This window comes from Bos grunniens, chromosome 9 (assembly GCF_055505025.1).
Source record: "Bos grunniens cultivar Pamir isolate PY7600 chromosome 9, Bosgru_T2T1.0, whole genome shotgun sequence".
Lineage (NCBI taxonomy): Eukaryota > Metazoa > Chordata > Mammalia > Artiodactyla > Bovidae > Bos > Bos grunniens.
Genome location: NC_141173.1, coordinates 9,843,306 through 9,867,733, shown reverse-complemented (window position 1 = coordinate 9,867,733; position 24,428 = coordinate 9,843,306). Strand labels below are relative to the sequence as shown.

The 24,428-nt window shown below is 38.1% G+C and overlaps 1 protein-coding gene across 2 annotated transcripts in view; it reads right to left on the bottom strand.

Moving 5' to 3' along the window:
- COL19A1 (collagen type XIX alpha 1 chain) overlaps positions 1-24,428 on the bottom strand; it is a 440,957-nt gene that overhangs the window by 328,495 nt on the left and 88,034 nt on the right. For both annotated transcript variants that reach the window (XM_086316743.1, XM_086316744.1), the window contains exons 8-9: positions 19,114-19,239; positions 17,857-17,892 (exon numbers count right to left, since the gene is read on the bottom strand). In XM_086316743.1, coding sequence (XP_086172869.1) covers positions 17,857-17,892; positions 19,114-19,239 — 162 coding nt within the window. The remainder of the gene's footprint in view (positions 1-17,856; positions 17,893-19,113; positions 19,240-24,428) is intronic.

Here is a 24,428-nt window from a genome sequence, read left to right as displayed (position 1 = left end):
AATTTTCAGTTAGGTTGAAAATTCATTAGAGTCCTAATATCCAGTTTGTTTTAAGAAGTCAAAGTTATCTAAGATATGCAACTTTTATTTTAAATTTTCCACTTGATATATTTTGAATAAATAATACATATTCACTCAAATGAGTTCTAGTTTATTTAGTCTTTTAGTAAGCTAGAGTTTAGAATAACAAAATAATCAAACTGCTTTTTTAAAAAATTATTTCTATTGTTTACCAAATATTTATATATCAGGTCCTGAGCTGGGACTCTCATGAATTATTTCAGCTCATCTTTAAAGCAAAACTGGAAATTGATACAATATAATTTTTATTTCATAAAAAGAGAACTTAGAAACAATAAGTGATGTGCCCTAAATTACACAGAGCAAGGCTTTGAGCTGGGATTCAAATCCCAGATGTTTCTAACTCTGGGTATTTAATAACTGAATGGTAGAACAATGATGGCTATCACTTACTGCACACTTGCTCCATGAAAAGTAAAATTAACATTCTAAAAGTTTTCCCTCGAAAATAAACATTTTAAGACAAATTCCAAATAATTCAGAAGATTAAAAAATTGGTTTTAGCATAAATCAGGCTCTATATTTATTCAATTTTTTACTATCACATTATTAGGATGAAGATTATAATTATTCATATTTTAAAAAACTATCCTTAAAAAGCATATCTGATACATGAAATAGGGAGTAAGGCGGTTTTTTATCTGCAGTAATGAAGTAATGAAGTAATGAAGGCAAGTAATGAAGGCAAGCATGCTCTGAGTGAGAAGTCTGGAGGTAACACAGAGGGCAGGATTTGCTCCCAGTGTCCACATCTCATTTTCCCACTGCACATCATGAGGATGTGAGTCGTGAGTACACGTATGTGTGTGTGCATGCTGTATATATGTATGTACGCACTTGTGTGATCTTATTAAACCACTCACTGTTCCTGGAAACTGGACCATCCAAAGTCCTCGTTTTGACTCACAGCGGTTTCTGTCCAAGTAAGCTTACCAGAAGTCCTTAGTGACTAACATCTAAGAACATTTGCTACATAGAGTATATTTTCTTATATGAACCCAGAATGGGAAGCTAACCAAATCTCTTATAAAAACCCTAGCTAAGCTGAATAATTGTAAAGGGAACAGTTATTTTCTTGCCATGTGTTGGCAGTAAGGTCACATATATTATCAGGTTAGAAAATCTATGCAAATCTGTGCAAGGTGATACATATTATAATTACAAAAAAGCATAATTAAATATTATAGTTCTTTTTTTTAATTTAAATTTTAATTATTATTATTTACTTTACAATATTATAGTTCTTATCTTTAAAGTCCTCATGATTCCATAATCCATCAACTGATTTCATAATATAGTGTTCACTATACTATTTTTCTCCTGGGCCCCAGAAGAAAAATGCCACCTTAAGAAACTAATACTTTGTTCAGGGCCTTGATTTAAAAATATTTACTGCTATCAAACTTCAAAGTATAGGTTTATTTTAGGATAATGGGATTTAATGCAAATCATTGAATTTAATACATGTATCACATTGTACATAAGTGTAAAGTGCAGTTATTATACAAATTCTACTCTGTGCTGCTGAGGGTAGGCTTCCCTTCATTAACATGACTAAAGTGAAAGGAAAGTGAAGTCGCTCAATCGTGTCTGACTCTTTGCGACCCCATGGACTGTAGCCTACCAAGCTCCTCTGTCCATGGGATTTTCCAGGCAACAGTAGCTGGAGTGGATTGCCATTTCCTTCTCCAGGGGATCTTCCCAATCCAGGGATGGAACCCAGGTCTCCCGCATTGTAGACAGATGCTTTACCGTCTGAGCCACCAGGGAAGTCTAGTTTAAATATTAAACCTTAAAAGAAACTTCATTTTGAGAATACGATACCTGAGATATATGTTCTATGGCACTTTGCATGTGTTCTTGTTCCGAGTGAACCCATTCACCTTGTTTTATTTTGCCTTGTAACAGAACTCTTAAGCACTTCTAAAACAAGAACCCCAGAGAGTCATAAACGCGGAGAAGCAGAGTCCAAGATAAGCTTGGAGATGCTGTGTGGTCACTTCAGGTGATGGGTTAAGACTGTGGGAGCACACCTTTGAGGCTACATGATACTTTAGGAAGGATTTTTCTATGGAAACTTAGAATCAAGTTATTTTCATTATAAAACAATGGAAATATTTTACCCCAGACATAAGTACCCATCTTTACAATATAATTTAAAATTTCTGCAAGTCTAAAATAAAAAAATTGATGTATCTTCATTGGAGTCAAATATTGAAAACTTACAAATCATGCTATCAGATAACATAGCAGCTTTATTGCTCTTTTCATTTTGCATATATTTATTAGAGATATTTTAAATAAATGGCAACCTGTGGATTACAGAAATGAGAAAAACACTCTTGAGGTGACATTTCTTCACTGATGAATGTTATAGCCCTCTAACAGCTAAATGAATGACATGTTAGAAGCAGACCTAGCCCCATCAGTGGGACCTTGAAGAAAGGCTATGGTCAACAACTTGATGATTCTACAGACACTGCAAAGGTCCCAGAAGATGCGGGAAACCGGGACCCAAGAGCTGAGCACAGCCCGATACCATGTTTAGCCCCACAGGAGGCTTCACAGGTTCTCTGCTTATCTGTGAGGCTCTTTGAGAGCAACTCAAGTAAGTTCGAGCCAAGCAAACCGCTGTGGGAAACATGAAACCGGGTTTGCCAGGACAACTGCAGCACGGCCACGACTCCTCTACCACGCTAGCTTTTAAGTTTCCCGGAGATGGTGTCTTCACTCAGATCTTGTGAGACTCACTTCTGTCATCTTTTTGACCAAATGGGCCCCTGGGGCTGAATATTCCTGTTCCCAGAAATACCAAGTCCAAATGAATCATCTCCAGCTGGAATGTTCTCTTGTATCTATTGAACTCTTACTATAGGTAGAGTGTAGGATGAATCACCACATGAAATGTTCTCTACAAATTTGGGCTTCTAAAAAAAGCAGCAGCATATTGAATTCTGAGTCGTGTTTGTCTCTGTAACACCACATTTTGCTCCAGTTCCTTCACTCAGCCTAAAATGCCCTCTCTTTTTTAAGAAACCCTGTATTTTTCTGGAGAGTTTCTTGACTTGCGTTATTCACTTCCTTGCCTGCTGCTTTCTTGCTCTCATGGCCCTTGATGAAGATGGATCTGATCAACTTCTGCCAGGGTTGAGCCTCTGAAGCTCTTGTACTGAGCCCCGTCTGCTGAGAGCAACTTCTCGGGAGTTGAGAGCTTCCTTCACAGACAACCTTATACCTAGTTTTATATGTTTTGGAGTTTCTGCAAATAGGATCCAAGAAATGTCATCTTGGTGCACAGAATTCAATTAACAGTGTTCAATACCAATCTTAGTAAATTATGTTTTAGAGTACAACAGGCAAATTTTATCTGCTTTCCCATCATTCATCATGTAAACACATATAAATCTTACTTTACACCCCAAAATAAAGAAGTCTAATAGTCTATTTCATAGTCCAAGTCCTCCAGTGATTCTTTACTTGGCTTAAAAAAAAAGTTTGCATATTCAAGTAATTTTTCAAACCCCAATGATCTGAAATCTTAACGATCTAATTGTTATTTTAGGAAGAGACTGGTGAAATGAATGTACAAAGCAAATGTGGATGGAGCAATCTCTTTTAAGAGTTAGGAAATTTCATAGTGTTCTCTGGAGGATACTGCATTTTGCAGGAATTAGACCTTTAAACAGGTGTCTGAAGGAACTTTTACTTATTGAAGAGCCTTCGTTTAATGACAGCAACACAAATAAGCCCAAATACCTTGCAGCAAGGTATCACTGTTTGACAAAGTTTGTTCGGTTTTACAGATTTTGACATTTACAAGAGTAAATAATTTGGATATTAGACTGAATAATTCCTAAGAAAAACAACGCAGCAACAAAGAAGCATTCAGACATCCGAAACATGCTTAAGAAGGACTCAGAAAGTACCTTCGGAACCTCCTAGCACTTCAGCTTCACTCTAGTGACAATGTTAGGTTAATAACCACAGGGTCACAACCATCTAGATAATGAGGCAGTAATTAGTGCAGCTAGAACAGCTATGGAGATCTATGTTAAACTTATTTTACTGAAGAAGAGAATTTTCTTAGCATCAAACATGCGAACTCTAATAATTTAACAACTTAAGTGAAAAACAAGACAAGGTAATTGAAGTTTAATTTACAAATATAGCATTTTTTTTCAAGTTTGCTGAATAAGCATGCTAACTTCTTATGAGTAGATTCATCATTTAGAATCATCTTTACAGTATCAGGGAAGACAATGTAAAAGCCATTTTACTCATGGATTGAAATAGATTTCTTGTACTGTTGTTTATCATGTCTCATATGGTACTATATTTTTAAATGTTTAGTTTATGTCTGTGGTGAAATGCATATTAAAAGATACTATATCATATGGTTGCTTATTTGAGGATTCTAAAAAAAAAAAAATGGATATAAATTAACTTATTTCCAAAACAGAAATAGAGTCACAGATATAGAAAACAGACTTATGGTTTCCAAAGAGGAAAGCAGGGGAGGGATAAATAAGAAGTTGGGGATTAACATATACATACTACTAGACATAAAACAGATAAACAAGGGCCCACATATAGCAGAGGGAGCTATATTCAATATTTTGTAATAACCTGTAGGAGAAAAGAAGCTGGAAAAGTGTAGATTTATTTTATTAGTATCTATCTATATAAACAGATATATCTATATAGATATAGATACATATCAGTGTAACAGAATCATTTTGCTACACACCTGAAACTAACAAAACCTTGTAAATCAAAGAAAAAGAAAGAAAGTGAAGTCCCTTAGTCATGTCTGACTCTTTGTGACCCCATGCGCTGCAGCACGCCAGGCTCCCCTGTCCATCACCAACCGCAGGAGCCTACTCAAAGTCATGTCCATTGAGTCGGTGATGCCATACAACCATTTCATTCCATGTCGCCCCCTTCTCCTTCTTCAATCTTTCCCAGCATCAGGGTCTTTTCCAATAAGTCAATTCTTTGCATCAGGTGGCCAAAGTATTGGAGTTTCAGCTTTAGCATCAGTCCTTCCAATTAATATTCAGGACTGATTTCCTTTAAGATTGACTGGCTGGATATCCTTGCTGTCCAAGGGACTCTCGAGAGTCTTCTCCAACACAACAGTTCAAAAACATCAATTCTTTGGTGTTCAGCTTTCTTTATAGTCCAACTCTCACATCCATACATGACCACTTGAAAAACCATAGCTTTGACTAGACGGACCTCTGTTGGCAAAAGTTGTCTCTCCTTTTTAATATGCTGTCTAGGTTGGTCATAGCTTTTCTTCCAAGGAGCAAGCGTCTTTTAACTTCATGGCTGCAGTCACCATCAGCAGTGATTTTGGAGCCCAAGAAAGTAAAGTCTCTCACTGTTTTCATGGTTACTCCATCCATTTGCCATGAAGTGATGGGACCAGATGTGATGATCTTAGTTTTCTGAATGTTGAGTTTTAAGCCAGCTTTTTCACTCTCCGCTTTCACTTTCATCAAGATGCTCTTTAGTTCTTTGCTTTCCGCCATAGGGTGGTGTCATCTGCATATCTGAGGTTATTGATATTTCTCCCAGCAATCTTGATTCCAGCCTGTGCTTCATCCAGCCTGGCATTTTGCATGATGTACTCTGCATGTAAGTTAAGTAAGCAGGGTGACAATATACAGCCTTGACGTATTCCTTTCCCAATTTGGAACCAGTCTGTTGTTCCATGTCCAGTTCTAACTGTTGCTTCTTGACCTGCATACAGATGTCTTAGGAGGCAGGTCAGATGGTCTGGTATTCCCATCTCTTTAAGAATTTTCCAGTTTGTTGTGATCCACACAGTCAAAGGCTTTGGCATAGTCAGTAAAACAGAAGTAGATGGGTTTTTTTTCTGGAATTCTCTTGCTTTTTTTGATGATCCATCAGATGTTGGCAATTTGATCTCTGGTTCCTATGCCTTTTTTTAAATCCAGCTTGAACATCTAGAAGTTCACAGTTCACATATTGTTGAAGCCTGACTTGGAAGATTTTGAGCATTACTTTGTGCCAGAGTCCAGTTCAGCAGCCAGGGATTTAACCTGAAGAGATGAACGGTGTCGGTGAACGAGACAGCCTCTCAGTTTTTTGGAGGGCCTGTTTATTTCAAGTTTAAGATTCTCTTTTATACTTTTACAAAAACATTAGGTCAGAGGTTTGACATTTTCAGTTCCCCCTCACCCAGATTTATTATCTCCATAAATCATTGTTGCTCTTCAAACAGAGTTCTTGCTTCAGTGATTCTCTCTGAATCAGCTTTACTATCTACTTCCTCTTATGTGTCCTATAGTTAACTTGTGATTACATTGTAACTCATGCTACATTCCTCAGTTTATTTCTTATCTTTCCAAATCCTGTTTGCCCCTAAGGACTTAGCAGCAGCAGCAGCAGCTGTAGTATCTCTAAAATTCCTAACCTCTATAAGCTGTAGTAAAATATGCTCACTTTACAACATTCCTTAAATCCTTAACTTCTAACTATTTTAATTATTTCTAAGCCCTAAATTCAGTAAACTCCTTTGCCATAAACATTTTCCTCACAAATAGGCTTCAGATAGCAATCCCTCCCATGGCCTCAAGCTGCGGCCTCTGTGCTCATCCTGGAACACTCTTTTGTAAAAGTCCTTAAACAAATGTCAATGATTAACTTTATGAATTATTCTGAGCACAGCTGCAGAAGGCTTTGTGCCTTCTCATGCTCCTCTCAAGAACAATAAGCACCTTAATATTCCTTTTCAGTCAACTCAGCTGAGGAGAGGAAAAAACAAGTCAAAATTACAAGGCCTGACTCCTTCATCCCATGTCCGTGCCTGCGGAATGAAGGGAGGGGGCTGGGGCCGTGCCTCCATTTTGTCAGTAATGCCTAACGTGGCTCCTGACATCTCCCCCTTTTTTATTTTTTAGAACATAGGTATGAAACTCAGTAGACAGAGCAGAAACACTTCAGCTGAGTATTCTGAAAAGGCACGGGGCCATTACACAAATTACAACTCAAGGCATAAGCACATGGCCGTATTAATCATTATTGTAGAAAAGGATCCATGGGAAAGATACCCCTCCAGATTTTTAAAGAGGGAATTAGAAAGCCATTGAGAGAAAAAGTCAGACTCCACCTGCTTCATATTCTGAATATCCTGATGTAACTTAGAAATATCAATACTAAAATCTGAATGATTCCAGACGCCTAAAATATGATTCCTAATGCGTTCCCAAGAGTGCATGGACTCATTCACTTGTAGAGGGGTAACGCACATCCATTTAAATTCAGCATGGCACCTTAAAGACAACTTAATCTTTAAATTTGTAATTTCTTGCCCCATAAGCAGAACTGCGGCAACTTTGCTAGTGTTGCTGCTAAGTCACTTCAGTCGTGTCCGACTCTGTGTGACCCCATAGACAGCAGCCCACCAGGCTCCACCGTCCCTGGGATTCTCCAGGCAAGAACACTGGAGTGGGTTGCCATTTCCTTCTCCACGCATGAAAGTAAAAAGTGAAAGCAAAGTCGCTCAGTTGTGTCCGACTCTTAGTGACCCCATGGACTGCAGCCTACCAAGCTCCTCCGTCCATGGGATTTTCCAGGCAAGTGTACTAGAGTGGGGTGCCATTGCTAGTGTTAGATGAGTGCAATTGTGCTGTAGTTTGAGCATTCTTTGGCATTGCCTTTCTTTGGGATTGGAATGAAAACTGACCTTTTCCAGTCCTGTGACCACTGCTGAGTTTTTCAAATTTGCTGGCATATTGAGTGCATCACTTTCACAGCATCATCTTTTAGGATTTGAAATAGCTCAACTGGAATTCCATCACCTCCACTAGCTTTGTTTGTAGTGATGCTTCCTAAGGCCCACTTGACTTCGTCTTCCAGGATGTCTGGCTCTAGGTGACTGATCCCAACATCATGGTTATCTGGGTCATGAAGATCTTTTTTGTACAGTTCTTCTGTGTGTTCTTGCCACATCTTCTTAATATCTTCTGCTTCTTTTAGGTCCATACCATTTCTGTCCTTTTTTGTGCCCATCTTTACATGAAATGTTCCCTTGGTATCTCTGACGTTTTTGAAGAGATCTTTCTCATAATACTGTTTTCCTCTATTTCTTTGCATTGATCACTGGAGAAGGTTTCTTATCTCTCCTTGTTATTCTTTGGAACTCTGCATTCAAACGGGTATGTCTTTCCTTTTCTCCTTTGCCTTTAGCTTCTCTTCTCTCAGCTATTTGTAAGGCCTCCTCAAGGCAGCCATTTTGCCTTTTTGCATTTCTTTTTCTTTGGGATGGTCTTGATCACTGCCTCCTGTACAGTGTCACGAACCTCTGTCCATAGTTCATCAGGCACTCTGTCTATGAGATCTAGTCCTTTGGATCTAATTCTCACTTCCACTGTGTAATCATAAGGGATTTGATTTAGGTCATAGCTGAATGGTCTAAAGGTTTTCCCCACTTTCTTCCTCTCTCTTTCCCCCTGCTTCCCTCCCTACTTCTCCTTCTCCTTCCCCGTGTACCCAGCGGGGCCAGAGAGACTGACAGGTGGCTGTGACGGGGTGTAACCAGAGGCCATGGCTCGGGGATGGCTGGGGGCTTGGAGCCGCTGATGCCAAACCAGGACCAGGGAACCTGGGAAACACACTTGAGTTCACAGTTGGCCTGAGGGTTTTACATCTCATCAGAGAGCTCTCCCCATGCACGTTGTGGAGTAAAAGGACATGTGCTCTTCTCCTGCGAGAACTCCAAAATTACACCTTGCTGCTGAACAACCATCTACAGGAGAATGTTGGATCCCACCAAAAAAATATACCCCACAAACAGGGGCAAAGGAAAAGCCACAGCAAGACGGTAAGAGGGACAAAATTGAATTTAGAATCAAACCCCGTACCCTCCAGAGACACTCGGAGTGCTCAACAGAATCTTTTGTGCACCAGGAGACTCCACAGACACTGAGCCAGACCTGCCTTTGAGTGTCTGAGTGTCTCCTGTGGAGGTCCGGGTCAGCAATGGCCTGCTGCACGGGCAGGGGCTCTGGGTGCAGCAGATCCAGGTATGGCATAAGCCCTCTTGGAGGAGGTCGCCATTAACCCAGCCATAGAGCCACCAGAACGTACACAGGACTGGGGAAACAGAGTCTTGGAGGGCACAAACAGAACCTTGTGCACACCAGGACCCAGGAAAAAGGAGCAGTGACCCCACAGGAGACTGACTCAGACTTGCCAGGAGTATCCAGGAGTCTCCAGCAGAGGTGTGGGTCAGTGGTGGCCTGCTGCAGGGCCTGGGCCAGTGCATGCAGCAGTGCGTGCATGGGACCTTTTGAAGGAGGTGGCCATTATCTTCAATACCTTCACCATGGGTCAAAAAACAGGGCGGGAACACAGTCCCGCCCATCAACAGAAAATCAACTGAGCCTGGCCCCGCCCATCAGAGCAAGACCCAGTTTCCCTCTCAGTCAGTCTCTCCCATCAGGAAGTTTCCATCAACCTCTTATCCTCATCCATCAGAGGGCAGACAGAATGAAAACCACAATCACAGAAAAGATACTATACCAAACATAAAATAGTGAAATTAAGAAGCCTTGGGTCTCTTAGAATAATGGCCAATGTTCTGGAGCAACTGTTTATTTGCAAAGGACCAGACAGCAAACATTTTAGAATCTCTGCTACAATCACCAAACGCCGTTGTGTACCACAAAAGCAGCCTTAGCCTCTATGAAGACACATGAGCATGACTATGTTCCAGTAGAACCTGATTTACAAAACTGCACAGCAGGCATTTTTTGGCAGCCCTCCCGCAGGGCCACAGTTTGCTGACTCACTTCCACCTCCTCCCAAATACCAGACTTTTCTGGGCACTTTCCCTTCCTATGTGATACAACTGAGTAAAACAGCCACAAAGTTTAACCAAGTAGCAAATCAGCATAGCTTTTCCCCAGGAATTCCAGGAGTACCCAATTCACCTTTAAGACCAACTGCACACTGAAATATAGGAATAGTCATTCGGAGTTTTTCAAATGTGTACTAACTGCTCAGGTTGTCATAGATGAGCTGCTTTTGCGTGCACCAAAGAGTATGAGTTGCTTTTGCTTGCACCAAAGAATATACCTTAAGTTCTTTCTTCATATTATTCACAAATTATTAAATTACACTGCTGACAATAAACCAATAGAGAGTTAGCAATAATTATCAAAGTGCTAATCAAAACTCAAACATTCTCCACACAGACATAAACAATTTAGCTTGTTATTTCTTTTACATTTATCAAAGATAGGGAATGACTCTTTCTCTGTTCCTTCAACTAGTACCTGGGGCTTTCAAATCAAGTAAGTTATGAAATTTCAGACTCCAAGACACCTATATTTTTATATTTAGTGTGCCTGACCTTCCATGGCATCCCCCAGGAAAATCCCTGAAGTTGGGTTACACCATTTATCTGCTTCCTGGCCTTCCACCTGCCTGGAAAAATTTGCTCAGTGAAGCTGATGAGCTACCTTTAATTGCTTTGATGGCTCTTTCACAAATTCAGGCTAATAAACTTATTCTTGAGACAGTGGAAACTAATGTAAACTCTTTGAATTTCTCTATCACTAATGCTTAGTAGAGATTAATAAATACATCAGAATTTTATGAGTATATAATACCATTATTACACTGATATTACATGTTTATTTAAGGTACACAAAAAAATGTCACCTTCGAGTTCCTACAGATTAGATGAGATTATATCAGATGCAGTAAAGTTGCCAAAAAAAAAAAAAAAAAAGAACTTGTCAATTAATCTAATACATTCAATATTGGATTAGAAAGGATGAAAAAATATTCTTTACTTCCATAATGACATAGACCAAAAGTCAAAACCATAAATGTTAAATTCTACTTCTCTGAGGTTACTACTAAGGGGAAATATTCCTTGTTTAAATGTTATGAACATATTTTGATTCAATTATTTATTATTGGTGTGGTGTGTCCTTTGGAAGGGGCATATAAGTAATGCTGGATCGGAAATAAAGGGAAATTCACTAGTAATCTCTGGGTCAACAGACTAGAGAAGTCAGAGTGGAAACTTTCATAGACTGAGATTAGAGGGTAGGGGTAGTAGAAAAAAATCAGTACTAAAGTTTTTCATTATAGAGTCAAGTAAGTTAACTTATTTCAGCTTAAATTATTTTGATTTTCTCTGAAACTATACCAGCAAAGCAATTATTTCAAAAACCCTATACTTTGGGTGAAATGAACTTTATAGGCAAGATAATAATACAAAAATAAACTGGAAAATTATTCCCCAAATAGACCTCAGATCATACTTCCCCTTAGGTTCAGGAACATTGAAAGTGAGCTGCTCTTTTATAAAACGGAGGGCATATCAACTCTGAAGTGGGTGAAGGTATTAACAAGGGTCTTAAAAAACTGAGAAAGTAAAGTGGTTGCTAAGTAATTAGGTTGCTAACTATACTTGCTAAGAAAAGGGAATTAAAAGATTTCATAAAATTACAATAATTGAGTCTAAATGAAAGAAAACCATTAATTATTATTTCATGTAATGTCATCCAGAGTTTAGTCTTGGAGAGAGGGCATGGTTAGAATGGTTTGATTAGGTGACCTGACACAGAATGCTCACCACAGCTGCGTGTCTTATGAGCAGTGGTTGAATCTCAAATCACCTTTCTCCATGAGAGCGGGTCATCAGCTTTATGAAGAAAAAAGCAGCCGTAAATCAGACTAATGAAGCTTCACAGTGTGGAGGAGAAAATAGGCAGTACAGATAAACATTAAGTCAAGCCAAAACTTGGGGCATTTTTTCCAAATATTTCTGATTCTTCACTATCTAGTTGGCAATATCAAGCTAAGGCTATGTAAAAGTTTTTTCTAAAGCTTTTGGTTTTTAAAGGAAAAAGTATAATAGAACGTTAGTGAATAATATAACAGTTCTTTATGATTTAGCTTGCCTAGTTCTTTCTCTACAACCTGACTCTTCGCCTTGCCTGGCAAGGGCCCCTGGGCAACGGGGCACAGAATTCACAGGTTCTAGAAACAGCTGAGTTGATGACTTAGACTTTCTTTGTGGTATAACGTTCATTCATTCATTCAGCATATTTTTAGCTCCTGTTCTGTGCTGTTCTGTGTATGGTGCTTGCGGAACTCATATTCTAGTGGGGAAATAAACAGAGGCATAATAATAACATGGCAAGTAACAATAAAAGGGCTATGAAGATAAAGAACATAGAGGTAGAATGAAAGGATGCTGTTTACATAGCAATGTCATAAAGACCTTTCTATTTCAAAGTGATTTATGAGACAGAGCCTAAATGATGTGATGGAAAGAGCCAAGTGAAAAGCCAGAAGAAAATTCCAGGTATAGGTAGCCTGGTACATTGACCCTGAAACAGACATGAACCGGGCGAGTGCAGGAGAGACGGTTAGTCCAGTTAGGATGGGCTTGACTCATTGTGGGGAACACTGTGGCCCCTGGAAAGAGCTTCAGTACTACCTGGAGGGAAACAGGAAGCCACTGGTGGGTTTTGATCCACGTGAAACAGGATTTAATTACAGGACTATTCAGAACAGTCTAACTCATAGTGAACTGGCATAAATAAAAGTAAAATTTGCTCTTTATGAAGCAGACACAGATTACAGTAAGGATTCTCAAAACTTAACACCTTTAGGAACATTGTAATGAGTAGTACATAATTTGAAAAGAGATTTGGAAACCGTGTTCTCAAAACCTGTTCCATTTTATCTCCTTGGGCCAAAAGTACAGTGCACCAAAAGACTAGTAATATATACCTTATAGTTAATGAAAAAAGTTAAATTACAGTTACCTCTGGATGGTTCCTAACCAGCATCATCTAAGCATAACAATGTAAGGAATCTCTTGAAAAACTAGCACACTACATTTAAGAAAAGTCTTGTCAAATAATATTGGGAACAAAATAAACACAGATTTGAATGAATGACTTAAATCATGGATCTTTTGAAGAAATAACTATCATTAAATTATTACTATTTATTATAAGTAGCCATATAATAACAGCTCAAAATTTTTATAACCTAAAACATTTAATCAACTGAAAATTCTAAGGGACTCTTTCACAAAGATTTGTTTGCTCTGGATCAAGCCGTAAAAGAAACTAAACTCAATGTAAAAGGATTATCTCCACCTCTCTTTCAACATGTAAGCAATTACACTGTAGATAGGAAAGCAGAGAAAACATACATTTATTAAGTATCTACTCTGTGCCAGTTCCTGCTGCTGCTACTGCTGCTAAGTCGCTTCAGTCGTGTCCATCGCACGACCCCATAGCCGGCAGCCCACCAGGCTCCACCATCCCTGGGATTCTCCAGGCAAGAACGCTGGAGTGGGTTGCCATTTCCTTCTCCAATGCATGAAAGTGAAAAGTGAAAGTGAAGTCGCTCAGTCGTGTCAGACTCTTCGTGACCCCACGCACTGCAGCCCACCAGGCTTCTCCGTCCATGGGATTTTCCAGGTAAGAGTACTGGAGTGGGTTGCCATTGCCTTCTCCTAGTACTAAGTATTTACTCTTCATAATAAGCTGCTGACTCAGCATTATAAAGCATCAGTTTCAAAGCAAGTAAGAGATAGACAGGATTGAATCCCAAATGATTCAGGCTCCAAAGTGGTATTCCTGCTAATACACTGCCCCACCAACCTCAATATCCTTTCTTGGTCTTAACAGACCAAAAGGAAAACTTTGAGAATACTATCTGGTTGCCTCAGTAACACTCTACTTCTGATCATTTCACAAAATTGACTATTCAAAATGCCTAAGAGCAAAAATGACTTCTGATCTTCAAACTGTGCAGGCACTAATTTGAGCATCTACTCTAATAATGAAAATTATACACAAGACTCAAACACAGATGGAAAGCCATCTTTATTTACTGTACATTAAAGCTGCAGAATCAGAAAGTACAACAAGAAATTTACTCATAATCAAATCCTCAAAAGAAAACAATACACCTATGTTTATTACAAGTGCAAAGAAAGCTGATAACATTCATGCTATGGTCATCTGAGTTCATATTTGCACAGCAAGGGTTATGCTGGCTTAATTAAATGCTGGTGCATGTACTGAAACAATAAAGTAAGTATATCATTTAATTATTTGCCTTGTTCTCTGGATTATCAATATATTTTATCCCAGTTGTTTTTGCCTTGCCACAAAAATCTCTTGTCATTATGACTTTTGGGCAGTCTGGAAGTTAAAACAAATGTTAGTATTTTTTAAATGTATCATAAATGGACAATTATTTAATACATTATAACTCATACAGTTTTGTATATTTTATAGGCTTGGCATTTAATAAACCTGCTAATAATTATCATTTGTATTTCTGTGATATCAGTTGTGACATGATCTCTTTCGTTTTTTATTTTATTTGAGTCCTCTCTTTTTCTTTTGTGAATCTAGCTAATAGGCAGGTCAATTTTTTATCTCTTCAGAAAATCAGCTCTTAGCTTCATTGATTTTCTCGATTGTATTTTTATTCTCTATTTCATTTATTTCTGTTCTAATTTTTATTTGCTCCGTTATACTAACTTCAACTTCATTCATTTTTCTTTTTCTGGCTTGTTAAGGTAGAAAGTCAGGTTATTTATTTAAGCCTCTTTTTGTTTCTTGAGGCAAGCATCTATCACTATGAACTCCCTTCCTGGAACTGCTTTTGCTGCATCCCACAAGTTTTGGTATGTTATAGTTCCAGTTTTATTTGTCTCAAGGTACTTTTTAATTTCTTTTTTATTTTTTCTTTCATTCATTGATTACTCAGTAGCATACTGTTTAATCTCAACATCTATGAATTTTCCAGTTTTCTTTGTGTAATTAATTTCAAGTTTCATACCACTGTGGTGAGAAAAATATGCTTGATATAATTTCAATCCTTTTAATTCATTAAGACTTGTTTCATGGCCTAAAATACAATCTATTCTAGAAAATGTTCCATTTACACTTGAGAAAAATATATTCTATTGCTTTAAGAGGGAATATTCTATATATATCTCTTAAATTCATCTGGCTCATCTATCATTTAAGGCTAATGTTTCCTTATTGATTTTCTGTCTGGATGAGCTATCCATTGATGTAGTGGGGCATTAAAATTCCCTACTATTATTGTATTACTTATTATTTCTCCCTTTATATATGTTAATATTTTCTTAATATATTTAGCTTTATATATATATTAGGTGCATAAATATTTACAAATGTTACATCCTCTTGTTGGAATGATCACTTTATCATTATATAAAAGTCATCTTTGTCTCTTTTGACATTCTTTAAGGACTATTTTGTCGGATTAGCATAGCTACCTCAGCTATCTTTTGATTTCTATTTCCATGGAATACCTTTTTCCATCCCTTCACTTTCCGTTTGTGTGTGTATTTATATCTAAAGTGAGTGAACTGTAGGTAGTATTTAGATGGATCTTGTTCTCAAACCATATTATAAAGCTATAGTAATTAAAACAGTATGGTATTCGCACAAAATAGACATATAGATCAATGGAACAGAATGTTGTTATTGTTTAGTTGCTAAGTCATGTCTACCTCTTTTGTGAACACATGGACTACAGCCTGCCAGATTCCTCTGTCCATGGGATTTCCCAAGCAAGAATACTGGAGTGGCTGCCATTTCCTTCTCCAAGGGATCTTTCAAACCTGGGGATCACACCTTATGTCCTGCATTAGCAGGCAGATTCTTCACCACTGAGCCACCAGGGAAGCCCATGGAACAGAACAGCGAACCCAAAAACAAACCCACACATGTATGGTTAATTAATTTATGACAAAGAAGTCAAGAATATACACTGAGGAAAGGACAGTCTCTTCAATATATAGTGTTGGCTACTTACAACAGCTAAGACATGGAAGCAACCTAATTTGTCCATTGACAGAAGAATGGATAAAGAAGAAGGTCTTACTGTATAGCACAGAGAAATCTGCTCAAAGTTATGTAGCACTCTGGGTGGATGGAAAGTTTCAGGGAGAATGGATAAATGCATATTCATGGCTGAATCCCTTTGCTGTCCACTTGAAACTACAACAATATTGCCAATCAGTTATACTCCAATATAAAATAAGTTAAAAAAAAAAAGATGTGGAATATTACTCAGTCATAAAAAAGAATGCAATTATGACATTTGCAGCAACAGGGACGGACCAAGAGATTAGGTCCATGCTAAGTGAAGTAAGCCAGACGGTGAAAGACAAATATGATACGATATTGCTTATACATGAAATCTGAATGGAAATACTATTTGCAAATCAGACATCTGGTAAGGCATATATAATTTTATACCCAAAATGCATAAAGAGGACATACAACTTAACAGGAAAAAAAGCGCACAATCCTATTCAAAGTGGGCAGAAAATCTGTATAGACATTTTTCCAAAGAAGATATACAGAAGGCCAACATCACTAATTATCAGGAAAATGCAAATCGAAACCACAATGAGATAACATCTCACAACTGCTAGAAAGGCTGTTATCAAAAAGACAAGATATAACAGGTGCTGGTGAGGATAATTTGGTTGAAGCTTCCTGTGCAACTTTGATGGATCAGTCATTTAGCAGACTTCAGTCTCTTATCTTTTAAAATAAGAAGTCCATGTAGATTATGTAAATAATTTAAAACCATGGACTTCCCAGTTAAGACATGAAAAGAACTTAAACCTGTTTTACCTTGGAAAACAGTAAGAACATAATCAATATCTAACCTTAGCAGGAATTAATATATCTAGTAGTTAGCTAAAAAAAGACATGACTCAGAGAGTGGGGAAGAGGACAGTTGCATTCTGAGAGGGATGGGGAGAAGGGAAGGTAAGTCTCTAAGCATGAATCCTGGCTAGAATCAGATCCACACCCATCTGGCTGTCACCATCTCCTCCAGCACACTCTCTCTCCAGTCCCCAGACTGTTCCCTTCTTCTTCCCTTTGCTCAGTCGTGTCTGACTTTTTGCGACCAGGCTCCTCCATCCATGGGATTTTCCAGGCAAGAATACTGGAGTGGGCTGCCATTTCTTTCTCCAGGGGATCTTCCCAATGCCTGTTCCCTTAGGGTCCCTGTAATCCTCTACAGGACCTATTATGTGTGGCCTTGTAAGGTCTTCTATCTCCTTGCAGATGTAAAAATCCTCGCCAACAGGGAACATATCCTATTCTTTCTATTCCCTATAACATCTAGTACTAGGCCTCATGCAGAGAAGGTGTTCAACAAAGGTAAGCTGTTTGAATTAAGTGATGAAAAATCTCCAGTGGAGACCTGTCAGCAAACAGGAGTTTGTCAAGTATTTGGAGAAGAAAATGCTAAACAAGGGTAAACACCAGCTAAGAAACAGACTTTCTTGCTTCACAATTTTGCTTGTGGTTTACAGGTACATTTTGAAAGTGAAATCACCCCGACTCTTGGCGACCACATGGACTGTAGCCTACCAGGCTTCTCCATCTATGGGATTTTCCAGGCAAGAGTACTGGTGTGGGTTGCCATTTCCTTCTCCAGGGGATCTTCCCAACCCAGAGATCGAACCCAGATCTCCTGCATAGCAGGAGAATAGACCAGCCTAATTAGGAACGCAAAAACAGATTTACATGCTGATACAGTCTTCCGTATTTCAATAATCAGCACTTAAATATATTCAATAGCTTTTTACAGAAATGCACATTTGTGTGGGACACAGAAAAAATCAGATGGAAACAAGTTTGAAGTCAACTTTGAGCATATCCTCTTTCATCCTGACAGCATTCGGTGGGGTCTTACCTGCTCTCCTTTCTGTCCAGGTGAGCCTGCTTCTCCCTGAGCAGAAATGAATTGTGTGTTAACACATATTCGGTCACACTGAACTAAATACATATAGTTTATAAATCAGCTGACAATAGTAAGACAAAGCTGTGCTCTCCTGGGAGCACTCCCTCCTCTGCAGGGAGTCTCTTCTGCCCTCATCAAAGGCTCACTACCCACCTCTTCCAAACACCTGCCAGCATCATCTCCTCCTGGAGACCTGTCATGGGCTGGGATACGCGCTGTCCTCCATGCCCCCTGTACCTCGTATAGCCTTTCTCACAGAGCTCACACTGTAGTACTGGTTGGTAGAGGAAATGCAAGGTTCCTCTAAATTTCTAACTTACACTCCTCCCCACTCCTCCAGCCAGGACAGGAAGCCCTGAGCCTGAGCATGCAAGAAGTCACAGCACTTTGGACCTCTAGGAGTTAGGACAAGTTTTCCTACCCTTGGGTACTGGTATAGAGGGAAGCTGTCCAGAGGTCACTCAGCCTACTTCAAGGACAGGTCCCACAATGCCATTAACATCCACAAAAGACATTCATGTCCCTCAATGGACTCAGGCTTCCTGGCCAGGGAAGGGCAAGCGAAACAAATTCTTTGGGCAATAACAGCCCTTCTGCATTCCCTATACAACTCACAGCAGAGGGGAAATCTGAGTGGGTATTTGAAGTAGTGGACAGATACAGTCTCCACACGACAGAAACACAGTATGTGGAATACCTTTGGGTATGTGTTGAAGGGCAGGCTCTGTGTTTCCCTCAACTTGTGAATTCCCATAAGTGAAAGTGAACTGCTCAGTTGTATCTGACTCTTTGCGACCCCATGGACTGTAGCCTACCAGGCTCCTCCGTCCATAGGATTTTCCAGGCAAGAGTACTGGAGTGGTTGCCATTTTCTTCTCCAGAATTTCCATGACTTAAGTCTATTCCTCACATGTGTTTCATCTTCACACATAACTTGTTGCACAGGGTACTTGTCGTACCCTTTATTTTCCTTTCATTCTACTTCCCACTCAGGAAAGAAGGTCAGATGGCCTCGAAACTATCCAGATTGAAATCCAGGGAATCCTAACCCAAGCGTTTCTCTTTAACTCACCCAGGGACTGAGGGGCCCAGGCGCCTGATTTAACTTGCATTAGAGAGCAAGCTGCATTCTGTGCACCAGGACCACACATAGGCCTGGCTCACAGTGTGGAGTGCCTTTCCCCTGGGCACAGGTGAAGACGAGCATACCTTGTGTGGCATGCACTGGCACTGGTCTGTGAGTTCCTGCTTTGCTGGCAAAAATGCAGACATTCTGCTGGCATGAGCAGGTGCTGGTGATGCTGCAGTACCTCCAAAGCCAGGCTGCTCTGGGCACTGAAATCCAAAAAGAGGCTTTAGGATACAGAGTCAATTCCAAACACCGTGACATTCCCAGCACTGACTCCCACCAAACTAGGCATGGTTGGGTTTACCTGCAAGAACTTCCTTCTAACAACCAAAGGCTCACCCAGCATGTGAAAGTCCATAACAACTTCACCCTTTCACTAGCCTCCTAGTATCTATTACAATGACAACACACTAGAAGTGTATTAAAATGCCAGGTTTGGTGAGAAATTCTAAAGCTATTATATGTGAATTTATGACAAGTACAGCAACATCAAACATTTATAAGAACTGAATTGTTACAGTAAAATGCTTTACACAAATAACATTGATATGTGTGTTCTGGAAACAAATTTAGGAAAAAAGAATGTAATTCGAACTTTTAAAACATTTACTTCAACAGGATGATGATAAAGACATGTAAAAGTAAAATATAAACTCTTTTACGCTCTAAGGTGGTATATATTTACTCAAAATACGTATATCGTATTCCATTCCATTGTTCTATAAAGTTATTAAAATCTTCCCTGTAACAAAGTGATGATTTTCATCACTTCTCCACTGGGTTTATAACATGTGGGGCCACAGGAAGTAAAATTTGGTTTCAAAGCAATGAACTTTTTTTCTATCAAAAAATAAACCCAGATGGAGCATCTGAAGAAGATAAATGTTTCCTTTCCCCTCAACATCATTTACAAGAGTCCTTACCATGGTTTGTAACTCTGAATCTGCAATTTCATGCATTTACAATTTCATATCTCTGAATTCGCAGTTTAGGGGGAAGGCTTCACACATTACTTTATATACTACAAGTTATATATGCCTGGGAAAGTATTGTCAGGATACAAAGTTAAAATATTGTCCGTGGTTATTTATCGCTGTGAGATCACAGTTGATATTTACTTTCTTCCTTGAATGTGGCTATATTTTCCAAATTTTATATAGTAAACATATATTGCTTTTCAAACAAAAAAAAATTTGAAAAATGGGTAGCATTCTAATGCTTTTGAACACAGTAAACACTATAAGAAAAATAGCTCCCAGAAAAACTACAAATAGTTTCCTGTCTTTATCACTAGTTCTATCAAATTTACTATGTGCAGATTTAATGATTATCTATTTAGTTATTGACATTAAATTTCCAAGTCTATAGTCTAAAAATTACATTAGAATTAAATACACAGGATTATCACTAAAACAGTCCATTTATCTTATATGATTTGATACAGTTTTCCAGCCAGGTCCTGCCCTGTGTCCCATGGGTTCAGTTAAGGTAATCGAGATGCAGTCAAAGCTCACAATTTTGCTGTGGATAACTGATTCACTATTTTACATTGGGGATTTAAATGACTTTAAAAACATGTCTCAGGCTTCACTATAAAGCTGCCCACACATTCCAAAAAGTGCCAACATAGAACATAAAACATACAAGTAAGGTCCCCTTTCTTCATAAAACCTCTGGTTTTGATTTCAGTTAATTAGCCCTCAACATTTTACTAATCTCTCTCATTTATTTTCAACAAATGTTGCTGATTTTCTCTTTCTCTCCTTATTTATTCTTCATTCTCTCTTTCTAGGTCTGTAGTCATGAAACCTGACTGCTTTAGAAAATCTAATTAATAGCAGCAAGGAAATATATTTATAGATTATCCTGAATAAATCTCACTTTTGAAATATGCTTTAAAATATTAATAACAGAAAGGATGTCTGAGTTGAAAATACAGGACAAAATTAGATTTTTAAGCAAGTACATTAAAATTTCCTAAGTTCAAATATTAAAAAAAATATATAGTTGATGCCAGAATTATAGCAGATGTACTGAATTAGCTTTCTAAAACATACATTTCCATTAAATGTAAATGTAGAATGTTCTATTTCCTGTTTAACATGAACATAATGGTAATGTTGCCCATAAATACTTGTGAGCAGGAAAAGAAGAGGTCTTGTATTATTTTTTCCAAGCTTGGAGATGAATTCCTACCTTATTTTCTACTCTTTAAAACTAAATCTTTTTAAAACATGATTTTTTTCATGTGTGGGGTCATGTCACTGCTTTTAATTATCAAATCATACCATTGAATGTATTGCCTATTTCCTTAAACAATTTTCTTATAATTCAAGTTGGAGTGACTATTGGTCAAGAATATAATATTTAGGTACATCAAAACATCATTACATGAAAAATCAGAAAGAGAAATTAAGGAATCAATACCATTCACCATTGCAACTAAAAGAATAAAATATCTAGGAATAAACCTACTGAAGGAAACAAAAGACTTGTATACAGAAAACTATAAGACTCTGATGAAAGAAATCAAAGACGACATAAACAGATGGAGAGATGTTCCATGTTCCTGGGTAGGAAGACTCAATATTGTGAAAATGATTATACTACCAAATGCAATATACAGATTCAATGCAATACCTATCAAATTACCACTGGTATTTTTCATAGAACTAGAACAAAACAATTCACAATTCATGTGGAAACACAAAAGACCCCAAATAGCCAAAGCAGTCTTGAGAAAGAAGAATGGAGCTGGAGGAATCAACCTTCCTGACTTCAGGTTATACTACAAAGCTACAGTCATCAAGACAGTATGGTACTGGCACAAAAACAGAAATATAGACCAATGAAACAAGATAGACAACCCAGAGATAAACCCATGCACCTATGGGTACCTTATTTTTGACAAAGGAGGCAGGAATATACAATGGGGCAAAGACAGCCTCTTTAATAAGCGGTGCTGGGAAAACTAGACAGCTACATACAAAAGAATGAAATTAGAACACCACTTAACACCATATACAAAGATAAACTCAAAATGGATTAGAAGACCTAAATATAAGAAAAGAAACTATTAAACTCATAGAGGATAACATAGGCAGAACACTCGATGACATAAAATCAAAGCAAGATCTTCTATGACCCACCTCCTAGAGTAATGAAAATAAAAACAAGTGGGACCTAATTAAACTTAAAATCTTTTGCACAGCAAAGGAAACTACATGCAAAGTGAAAAGACAATCCACAGAATGGTAGAAAATAATAGCAAATGAAACAACTGATAAAGAATTAATTTCCAAAATATACATGCAGCTCATACAACTCAATACCAGAAAAGCAAACAACCCAATCAAAGAGTGGGAAAGGGACCTCAAGAGACATTTCTCCAAAGAAGACATACAGATGGCTAACAAACATATGAAAAGATGTTCAACATCACTCATTATCAGAGAAATGCAAATCAAAAGTGCAATGAGACTTCACACCAGTCAGAATGGCCATCATCAAAAAGTCTACAAACAATAAATGCTGGAGAGGGTGTGGAGAAAAGGGAACACTCTTGCGCTGCTTGTGGGAATGTAAATTGATACAGCCACTATGAAAGATGATACAGAGACTCCTTACAAAACTAGGAATAAAACCACCATATGACCCAGCAATCCCACTCCTAGGCATATACCCTGAGGAAATAAAAACTGAAAAAGACACATATACCCCAGTGTTCACTGCAGTGCTATTTACAATAGCTAGAACATGGAAGCAACCCAGATGTCCATTGACAGATGAATGGATAAAGAAACTGTGGTACATATATTCAATGGAATATTACTCAGTCATAAAAAGGAACACATTTGAATCTGTTCTAATGAGGTGAACAAAACTAGAGCCTGTTCTAATGAGGTGGACGAAACAGAGTGAAGTAAGTCAGAAAGAGAAATATAAATATTGTATACTGATGCTTTTGAACTGTGTGTTGGAGAAGACTCTTGAGAGTCCCTTGGACTGCAAGGAGATCCAGCCAGTCCATCCTAAAGGAGATCTGTCCTGGGTGTTCATTGGAAGGAGTGATGCTAAAGCTGAAACTCCAATACTCTGGCCACCTGATGCAAAGAGCTGACTCATTTGAAAAGACCCTGAAGCGGGGAAAGATTGGGGGCAGGAGGAGAAGGGGATGACAGAGGCTGAGATGGCTGGATGGCATCACTGACTCAATGGACATGGGTTTGGGTGGACTCTGGGAGTTGGTGATGGACAGGGAGGCCTGGTGTGCTGCGGCTCATGGGGTCGCAAAGAGTCGGACACGACTGAATGACTGAACTAAGCTGATACTGACACGTATATATGGAATCTGAAGAGATGGCACTGATGAATTTATTTTCAGGGCAGCAATGGAGAAACAGGCACAGAACAGATCTATGGACATGGTGGGAAGGGGAGATGTATAGAGACAGTAACATAGAAATTTACAATACCATATGTAAAATGAATAGCCAATGGGAATTGGCTGTGTGACTCAGAGAACTCAAGTGGGGCTCTGCAACAGGCTGAAGGGTGGGATGGTAAGGGAGATAGGAGGGCAGTCCAGGAGGGAGGGGACATGGCTATACCTATGGCTGATTCTTGTTGATGTATGACATAAAACCACAAAATTCTGTAAAGCAATTATCCTTCAATTAAAAATTTTTTTAAAAAGAAAATGAAGCAATAATTTAAAAAATCATTATATTACTTTTCAATCAAGGAAAATTATTAGTTTAAAGAGCTCTCACATAAAAGAAGCGTAATTAATGAAAGAAAAACTTTTGGAGAATTCACATCTTTAAGATTTAAATGTGTGGCTCCAGGAAGTCTAGGTATTTCAAGTCTGTATATTGGCATTCTCAATTATCTTTTCAGATATTTATAGAAAGATATTTGGCTGGCTTTCATTGAAATGAGATCCATGAACTAGGTTGGAGATACGATTTATTAAACCAAGTTACATAAGCAAAATAAACAATTTTTAGAGATTTAGCTATGCTTTGAGTCAGTTGGTCACATTATTATTCTACTACCCAAAGTGAGTGATAAAAGTTTAAAATGTTTTTAATTATGAAATTATTAATAAAATTTTATTTTCAATGGTTTAAGTGTGGAACTTCTGGGAAATCTGACACAAAGAATAATATTTTCATGTTTTGCTTTTACTTTTTATATGTTCTTTCTGTTAAAGACTTCTTAGAATTAATCCCTTTCAAACTAGAGTCAAGAAACAATGTTTTGACCCCTTTTACAAACAAAGCACTAGGAATCATAAAAGAAGCTTACAAAAGTATAATCCCGTCAATGAATTTAAAAGGTAGCTGAATAAATTAAAAACAAATACAACTATATCTAATGATATAAGGTGCCC